This window comes from Leptonychotes weddellii, unplaced genomic scaffold (assembly GCF_054177405.1).
Source record: "Leptonychotes weddellii isolate Sample4059 unplaced genomic scaffold, ASM5417740v2 HiC_scaffold_1816, whole genome shotgun sequence".
Lineage (NCBI taxonomy): Eukaryota > Metazoa > Chordata > Mammalia > Carnivora > Phocidae > Leptonychotes > Leptonychotes weddellii.
Window position 1 is genome coordinate 4,470 of NW_027766016.1, and position 9,485 is coordinate 13,954.

Genomic DNA, 9,485 nt, shown 5'->3' on the forward strand with positions numbered 1-9,485 from the left:
GGGGAGCGCGCGCTTCCCGCAGGGCACCGACCAGGCCGGGGGGCTCCGGGGGGCTCCGGGCTCCGAGCGGAAGCCGGCGGCCCCGCCCCTTTCCTGTCTCCGCCCGGCCGGGCCAGCCGGGGGCCAGCGGCGGCCGCGAGCGCCGCGGGAGGCAAGGTGTCGGCCCCGGCGGGCCGGCCGGACCGGCGAGCAGGGGGCGGAGCCTCCCCGCCCACCCGCCCGCCCCGCGCAGCCTCTGCGGCGCCAGGGCCCGCGGCCCGAAGCCCTCCTGGCCGTCGCTGCGCAGCGCCGCCGCCTCGTAGGCCTCCAGGATGGTCTGGCGCTCCTCGGGCGCGTGGAGAAGGGATGCACCTGCACGATGTGCCGCTGGATGGTGCTGACCTTGAGCGTGGCCAGCGCGCCCCCGCACCCCGTGCACCCCAGGCCGCGCCGCCTGCGGTCTCCGTGCATCAGGTACTCGCCCCGCCCGCGCGGCGGGTAGCGCGGCCTCTGCTCTCGGCTGCCGGGCGGGGGTGGGGGCGGCGGGGGCGGCGGCGGGAAGGCGAGGCCCCGGGCTCTGGGCCGTGCTCGTCGACCTCCGCGGGCCCATCGGCTCCCCGGGGAAAGCGGGACGTCGCCTAGGAAGGAACAAAGGACCGCGGTGGAGCCGGTAGAGGGCAGGCCGCCCGCATCTGGGGTCTCAGCTCCACAGCCGCCCACCTTGGCCCTCCTGCCCCATCCTCCCCAGTCTCCCCAGTCTCCCCTTGAACCTTCTTCCACTCTCCCCACCCGCTTCAACCCGAGCACTCCCAGGCCCAGTCCCTGCCTGGCCCGCGTCCCTACCCCCACTCTTTTCGACCTGTTTGTTTTTAAAGATTTTATTTGAGAGACAAGCCGGAGGGGTAGGGGCAGAGGGAGAGGGAGAAGCCTACTTCTCGTTGAGCAGGGAGCCAGATGCTGGGCTGGATCCCGGTACCATGACCAGGATCATGACCCCAGCTTGAAGGCAGAGGCTTAAGCCACTGAGCCACCCAGGCGCCCCATCAGTTGTCAGTTTGAAGTCCTGCAAGTACTAAAAATGCTCCCTTGGTGATAGTTTCCCAGGGGAAAGTGTCGAGTCCAAGATGCCTATTGCTGATGGGGTCTGGTCCTGGGGTATCAGTGAAGGAAGCCAATTCCCATTTAGGCCTGAACTGGTTTATCAGCTCTGTGTAGACCAGGATTAAGAATGCACAAATAGGGCGCCTGGGTGGCTCAGTTGGTTGAGCGACTGCCTTCGGCTCAGGTCATGATCCTGGAGTCCCGGGATCGAGTCCCGCATCGGGCTCCCTGCTCAGCTCCCTGCTTCTCCCTCTGACCCTCCCCCTCTCATGCTCTCTGTCTCCCACTCTCTCTCTCACATAAATAAATAAAAAATCTTTAAAAAAAAAAAAAGAATGCACAAATACCCAGCATGCATATGAGGACCAGACCAACTCTGAATGTTCTGGAAAAAGGGTGACTCTTCCTCTTTAGAATGTGAAAAAAGATATTCTATTTAAAAAATACTAGATATTACAGGACATGGAAACTATACGTGATCGGAGTTTGCATAAATCAACTGTTCTCTCATCATTCGATTTATATTCTGATATACTGTTTGGGGGCCAGGAGAACACAGCAGTAATAATAGTTCCTTCAGTGTGCCTTAGGTGATGTAGGAAAGACACTACGGTTCGAAGCCAATGGCCAAGTTGACCCATCTTTGGTGCAAAAAGGTGGTTTTATTAAAGCACGGGGACAGGACCTGTGGGCAGAGAGCTGCCCCGGGGTCATGAGGAGTGGCCCATTATATACTTTCAAGTTGGGAGGGGGTTAGGGATAGCATTGGTCCCTAAGGAATTTTGGAAGCAAGGTTTCCAGGACCTTGAGGGGGCTGGCTGTTGTTAGGAAAACGTCGTTTATTACTGTCTAATAAAACCTAAGTCATGAGACCCTTCCGATGGATATCAGCGGGTCATATGCTTGGGGAATGAGTGCCAACAGGTATCGGGGGGGGGCGGTTAGAGATAAAGTTTCCAAAGCAATTTTTAAAGTTTTTTTTTTTTTTTAAAGATTTTATTTATTTATTTGAGAGAGAGAGAATGAGAGAGAGCACATGAGAGAGGGGAGGGTCAGAGGGAGAAGCAGACTCCCCGCCGAGCAGGAAGCCCGATGCGGGGACTCGATCCAGGGACTCCAGGATCATGACCTGAGCCGAAGGCAGTTGCTCAACCAACTGAGCCACCCAGGCGCCCAAAAGTTTTGTTTTTTTTTAAGATTTTATTTATCTTTTGATGGAGAGAGACACAGTGAGAGAGGGAACACAAGCAAGGGGAGTGGGAGAGGGACAAGCAGGCTTCCTGCTGAGCAGGGAACCCGATGCGGGGCTGGATCCCAGGACCCTGGGATCATGACCTGAGCCCAAGGCAGACGCTTAACGACTGAGCCACCCAGGCTCCCCCCAAAGCAATTTTTATATGTTAAAATAGGCTCACAGCGTCTTGGGAGTTGGGCTAAGATTGCCTTTTGCCCGTAGCCAAGTATCACCATCCAGGCAGTTGAGTCCCTAGAGGAATGTCACCCTGCCTGTTTCAAGGACTTGTCAGTGGGCTGTAGGTAGTAAGGAAATGTAATAATTTTACTCCTTTCTTTCCCACATCATTAGGCCCTGATAACAATTTGTTTCCTTACAGCTAATGTTACCTTTTATTGGCTTGGGACTCTCTGCCAGATTTCTCCCCTGTATTGTTCATATCCCCCCCACCCCTTATCATTTGTAAGGATCTTAGATGGGTTTACCGAGCGATGTGCAGAAACCATCCCATTTAAACCAGAGACTTCTGAGTTTCTGTTCACTTGTAGTTTCTGCTGAGGAGAGCAAAGGCAAAAGAAATGTGGATAAAGTGAAATTTCCTTACTACTTGCAGCTAGAGACAGAAAGCAACCTTAGCCTGACAAAAGCCAGACCTTATGAAAATCCCTTTTCAAATTTCATCTGTCCCCTCACTAACTTAAAACTGTATAGGCGGTGGCTCCTCACAGTCACACTGCAGCTCTTTCTGCCCACGGGCCCTGTCCCTAAGCTTTACTAAAAACAGGCTTTTGCGGGACATCTTAGTGGCTCATTGGGTTAAGTCGAGTCTTGATCTCAGCTTAGCTCTTGATCTCAGGGTCTTGAGTTCCAGCTTCTTCACGTTGGGCTCCACCCTGGGCGTAGAGCCTTCTTTTTTTTTTTAAAGATTTTATTTATTTATTTGAGAGAGAGAGCACATGAGAGGGGGAAGGGTCAGAGGGAGAAGCAGACTCCCCGCCGAGCAGGGAGCCCGATGCAGGACTCGATCCCGGGACTCCAGGATCATGACCTGAGCCGAAGGCAGTCGCTTAACCAACTGAGCCACCCAGGCGCCCAGGCGTAGAGCCTTCCTAAACAACAAAAAAACAGATTTTGCACTGACGATATCTCAGTAATTCTTTTCTTGACCTTGGGCTCCTGGCCCACATCACATCAGTTTTCACTGGACATTGAAGACTCTCACCTTGGTGTACTAGAGAGAGTGACTTCTGGGAATGGAGGTTCTAAATCAGCCAGACCTCTATCCCATAGGTTTTTATTTTGCTCCACACTCATGTCACAAACATACTCTTTTTTTTTTTTTTTATTTAAAGATTTTATTTATTTGACATACAGAGAGAGCGAGCCCAAGCAGGGGGTGTGGCAGGCAGAGGGAGAGGGAGAAGCAGGCCTCCCGCTGAGCAGGGAGCCCGATGCGGGGCTCGATCCCAGGACCCTGGGATCATGACGTGAGCTGAAGGCAGACACTTAACCATCTGAGCCACCCAGGCGCCCCACAAATATACTCTTTACTTCTTTGTATTTTCAGAAAAAGAAAACAAGAATCACATAATTAACATAAGTTTGAGTGTCTTAAAATCCTGAAATAATACAGCGCACAAACGATGATTGAAACGAAAGTTTTCAGTGAAACACTATGTTTTGCGGTTACTGAGCACAACAGTCAAGAAGGAAATCTTGATACCTTTAAAGGCACCAGTTAGTAATTTTATTTAAGAAGCATGGGGACAGGACCTGTGGGCGGAAAAAGATGCACTTCAGCCTGCTGGAAGCTGGTAGTTACATGCAGAGTGTGCAAGGGGCCGGGGACATGCAGGGAGTATTAGATCATAAGTGTTTCTTTGAACTTCTACTTGTAAAACTACTTTTGCAAGATTTCTCTGGTGCTTCTTCCGTTGGATACTGTCGGTGAGAGGTACAGGCAGTCAAAAGACCCTTTAAGAACGTAGCTACCAGCCTTTATTTGATCCTTACTAGAAGTATGCGGGCTCTAGGTCGGCGTTCTGGCTTAACAGTGAACCTTCTTCTGCTTCTAGCCCTCATCATAGTCGACTTAGAAATAATACCTCTTTTATTTATATCATTCAATGTGTTTGTGTTGAGAGAGTGAATAAAAGACAAAAGCATCATTACCCAGAAAGAGCTTTATAGGTGTCATGTCTTTGAAATGTTTCTTTAGTCACCATGACAGTTCTGTACTCTGTAACTTTTCATGTGTATATATCTACTTTCTGAATGTATGGATGTGTGCATGAAATGTGAAAAGGTACATGAGTGTTGTGTGGATCCCTTCTTGTTTCCCTCATTCTTCTCAGGTTTGACACCTGCTATGAATATGCTTTAGAGTCCTTTCTGTATATTGACCTGTGTGTCATTTTAGATCGACTCTAGGTCAGACAACCAGTGTGAAAACCTGATCCCTTCCGTGTTACTAGATGTGTGACAAAATCTTCTCATAATAATAGAAGAACAATGTGTTTGCTCTCTTAGAGTAATATTATATATTTTCTATGAATTTATGAAAAACTGTTAGATGCTCCCTCGTAAGGAGGAAATGCTGAGAAAGGATTGTTGTTGGCTTTCTTACCATTCCAGTAGAACCTGTAATTGTTAGGGCGCCTGGACGGCCCAGTCGTTAAGCATCTGCCTTTGGCTCAGGGTCATGACCCCAGGGTCCTGGGATCGAGTCGGATGTCGGGCTTCCTGCTAGGCGGGAAGCCTTCTTCTCCTTCTCCCGCTCCCCCTGCTTGGGTTCCCTCTCTCGCTGTGTATCTCTGTCAAATAAATAAATAAAATCTTTAAAAAAAAAAAAAAGAACCTGTAATTGTTATAAAACCCATTCAGTTCCAAGGCTTCCAAGAATTCTTGCCTTGGAGTTCTACCTCTTTGTTATTCAAAAATGTTTACCCATAGGCTACTGCCTTATTAGAAATACAGATTCCCATTTAACCTCAGGACTCCTGAACAGAATCTGCGTTTTAACAAGATCTCCAATGCACTGTTGTGAAATTCTCATTCACTTTAGAATTTGATCAGTACATTTGTAACCCACTAAAACATTCCACCTAAGAAGTAGACACAACTAGGAGTGCCTGGGTAGCCCAGTTGGTTCAATGTCTGCCTTTGGCTCAGGTCATGATCTCCAGGGTCCTGAGATCGAGTCCCACGTTGGGCTCCCCGCTCAGCATGGAGTCTGCTTCTCCCTCTCCCTCTGCCCCTCCCACCCTGCTTGCACTCACGCTGTCTCTCAAATAAATAAAATTTTTAAAAAGAAAAGACAACCTATAATGTATAATATAAATACAGTACTCAATAATTTGTTATGCCTCTGTTGACGCCTTCATTTTACAAATTATCTTGGATAAATACACAGTATTTATAACAGTTTTCTGGATCATATGCCATCCACTTACCTTAAACGTAGAGAACGCATTAGAGCATATTACGTGTTAAAAACTATCTTTTTTTTTTTTTTTTAAGATTTTATTTATTTGACAGAGAGACAGCGAGAGCAGGAACACAAGCAGGGGGAGTGGGAGAGGGAGAAGCAGGCTTCCCGCCGAGCAGGGAGCCCGATGTGGGGACTCGATCCCAGGACCCTGGGATCATGACCTGAGCCGAAGGCAGACGCTTAATGACTGAGCCACCCAGGCGCCCCGGCGTGTTAAAAATTATCTTAATGCATCAAGGAGGAAACTCACCTAAGCCAGAACCAGTTCTAATACAACTCAGCTAAAAGGAGTTCACTCCTTGGGGAATCACAGAAACAACAGGTGGGAAACTTGATTTGCAGCATATAAGGAGATCCCAGGGAATAACTTCCAAAGCAGACACAGTGCAAGGGGGAATGATTTCCTATTATTTGGGGTTAGGGTGGATTTTTTTTTTTTTTTTAAATTTTATTTATTTGACAGAGAGAGCACATGGCAGGCAGAGGGAGAGGGAGAAGCAGACTCCCCGCTGAGTAGGGAGCCCGATGCGGGGCTCGATCCCAGGACCCTGGGACCATGACCTGAGCTGAAGGCAGACGCTCAACGACTGAGCCACCCAGGCGCCCCGATTTTTTTTTTTTTAAAGATTTTTTATTTATTTGACAGAGACACAGTGAGAGAGGGAACACAAGCAGGGGGAGTGGGATAGGGAGAAGCAGGCTTCCCACCGAGCAGGGAGCCCGATGTGGGGCTCGATCCCAGGACCCCAGGATCATGACCTGAGCCGAAGGCAGATGTTTAGTGACTGACCCACCCAGGCGCCCCAATAAATAAAATCTTTAAAAAAAAAAAAAGAAAAAACACTTCACTACATGCTTCGTATGTTATGTAAATGAGCTTTGTGCTCCTCCTCGGGTGGAGATTTTAATATTACAATGAGATAAAAGGAACTGTAGATGACTCCATGGGTTACTCCATGGTCCATCTGCTTAGGGGTCATGGCGATTAAGCTCAAACTGGGCCAGCCCAAGCTCTTCCTCAGAGCAGTCAGTACCCTTTGTTGGGTAGTTTCTCTTTCCCTGGAAGGACGCTCTGCACACCTTTGAATAAAGGAAAAGATAAGGTGGAAACGAGGTTAAGTAAAATGTGGGACAAAGGTCGGAGGGTACTAGCAGGTAAGCAGGGAAAGTCAGGTCAGGTCGTGGGTCTAGCTGGTGACATTAACTTGTCCTTTCATCTTAGGGACCATTGTGAACTCTACCAATGGCCACTTGGTCACTGTGGTATTTATTGCAGGGACTGCTGACATTCAGGGATGTGGCCATCGAATTCTCCCAGGACGAGTGGGGATGCCTGAACCACACTCAGCGGGAATTGTACAGGGATGTGATGTTAGAGAACTACGGACACCTCCTCTTCCTGGGTGAGAATAACTCCTTCCAGATTTCCCAGACCACACTCAGGGTTTTGTTCCTTCCTTTGAAGACTGTGTATTAGAAGATTCCTCTTTGAATGTTGGGAATTCAGATCCAGGCAATAAGGGAAATAAGTAGGGGTTTGTAGATGTAGAGAAAAATCTTCCTGATGCTTCCTTTTCAGCGTTAGCATCTCCTTCCTTAAGGGAACGTCATCATTTCTGTAGGTGAGTGGCGATTCTAAACAGTGAGTGGCAAAAAATGGTACTGCCCACATCATCTTCTCCAATTTCCACTCACTACTGTCTAGTACTTGGAGGTGGAGGTCAGGATGTGAACATTGGAAATCTCTCCTGTGTCTTCTAAAGGGGCTGTTGATCAAGAGCATTTGGGAGGTCATTTTTAGATGCTTCAAATGTCCTGTCTTCTGTATTGAGCACGATATTGGATTGAAAATCTCCAGCAATACTCCTATTCATTCCTTTTTTTCTAATAACCAGGTCTCATTGTGTCAAAGCCAGACCTGGTCATCTATTTGGAGCAAAAGAAGGAGCCTTGGGATGTGAAGAGAAAGAAGACAGTAGCCATCCACCGAGGTAGGTGGGAATGAATGAAGCAGATGACAGAGGTGAAGTCCAAATGTGAAGGAGGACAATGACCTTAAAATGTGGTTTGAGTAGCTCTCCATGAATGGAAATCTTGAGAAACCTATTTTTCTCCCTCTCACCAAGAGATACCTGCTATCCAACATTATCAAGCTCTTACATTCTCTAAGGATTCTCCTTCAGCTCCAGTGATGGTCCATCACATCCACAGGGAGGGCCAAGGGACTCTCCTGGGAGTGGGAGGGCCTCCATTGTCTAAGAACATCTCCATAGCTGTGAGGAAAATCTCCCTATTTCTGAGGACCTTAGTGTTAAGCCCTTCGTAAGTTCTGTTTGCCTCATGTGAAGAGTGTCAGGGTGGTTGTAGGCATATTGGGGTTTGGTGTAGAAATCCCAGGAACGCTGATGACAGACATCCCATGTTTTCTGTTTTATGCTTTCCAGTGTTTGGAAGGTTTAATTTTAATTGTACAAAATTGAGACTCAGTAATTTATCAGATGATAAAGCACTTCCCTAAAATAAGAAAATCTAATCCTTTATTTCACTTCAAAAGTTAATTTTTTGTCTGTGAACTGAAATTAGAAATTATCACTGTGTTTTCCATTCCTCAGTGGTGAAATAATGTAATGCATCTATTTGTATCCTAGAATTCCTACCTGAATTAATGCCACAGGGGAACTAGAACATTTAGATCTTAGAACCTTAGAACTCACATCCTATATTAAATTCTCAGTTGTTGCCTTATTTCTTAGTAATTGGATCATTTTATAATTTTGTATTCTTTTGACTTTGTCATGTGTTGTTTTCACTTTCTTATTAGTTACATGAGAGATTCCTCTCATGTTTTAGATCAAAATTTCTGATATGACATGGGCATGTGCTTTATAAGAAGTGAGGTAGATAATTAGTAAATCCCCATTTTTTTTTTTTTTTTAAGATTTTATTTATTTATTTGACAGAGAGAGACACAGCGAGAGAGGGAATACAAGCAGTGGGAGTGGGAGAGGGAGAAGCAGGCTTCCCGCGGAGCAGGGAGCCTGATGCGGGGCTCGATCCCAGGACTCTGGGATCATGACCTGAGCCGAAGGCAGACGCTTAACGACTGAGCCACCCAGGCGCCCCTCATATTTTCTTTTTTAAGATTTTCTTTATTTATTCATGAGAGAGAGGGGGGGGAGGCAGAGGGAGAAGCAGGCTCCCTGCCCCGTGGGACTCGATTCCAGGACCCTGGGATCATGACCTGAGCTGAAGGCAGGCGCTTAACCGACTGAGCTGACCTGGTGCCCCACACCTGTGATTTTTGATAAGTTAATTTTAACGTATCACTGTGTTCATGTCTTGATTTAGCCTATTTAGAATTTACCAGAGCATGAATTTGTGTCTTTGTTCCCCATATGTCACTCTCTCCTTATGGGGTCCCCTTAGTGTACATATTGGACCACTTGTTGGTGTCCCAACAACTCCTTAGAATCCTTCCTTTCCGGGCGCCTGGGTGGCTCAGTTGGTTAAGCGACTGCCTTCGGCTCAGGTCATGATCCTGGAGTCCCGGGATCGAGTCCCGCATCGGGCTCCCTGCTCGGCGGGGGGTCTGCTTCTCCCTCTGACCCTCCCCCCTCTCATGTGCTCTCTCTCTCATTCTCTCTGTCAAATAAATAAATAAAATCTTAAAAAAAAAAAAAA

General features: G+C 47.7%; 1 protein-coding gene across 1 annotated transcript; it reads left to right on the forward strand.

Moving 5' to 3' along the window:
• The first annotated feature begins 292 nt into the window (after positions 1-292).
• LOC102748918 (KRAB domain-containing protein 5-like) lies at positions 293-8,560 on the forward strand. The gene is made up of 3 exons (XM_081810107.1): positions 293-453; positions 7,081-7,207; positions 7,700-8,560. The coding sequence occupies exons 1-3, from the start codon at positions 346-348 to the stop codon at positions 7,807-7,809; spliced, it is 345 nt and encodes a 114-aa protein (XP_081666233.1). The 5' UTR covers positions 293-345; the 3' UTR covers positions 7,810-8,560.
• Positions 8,561-9,485: the final 925 nt, after the last annotated feature.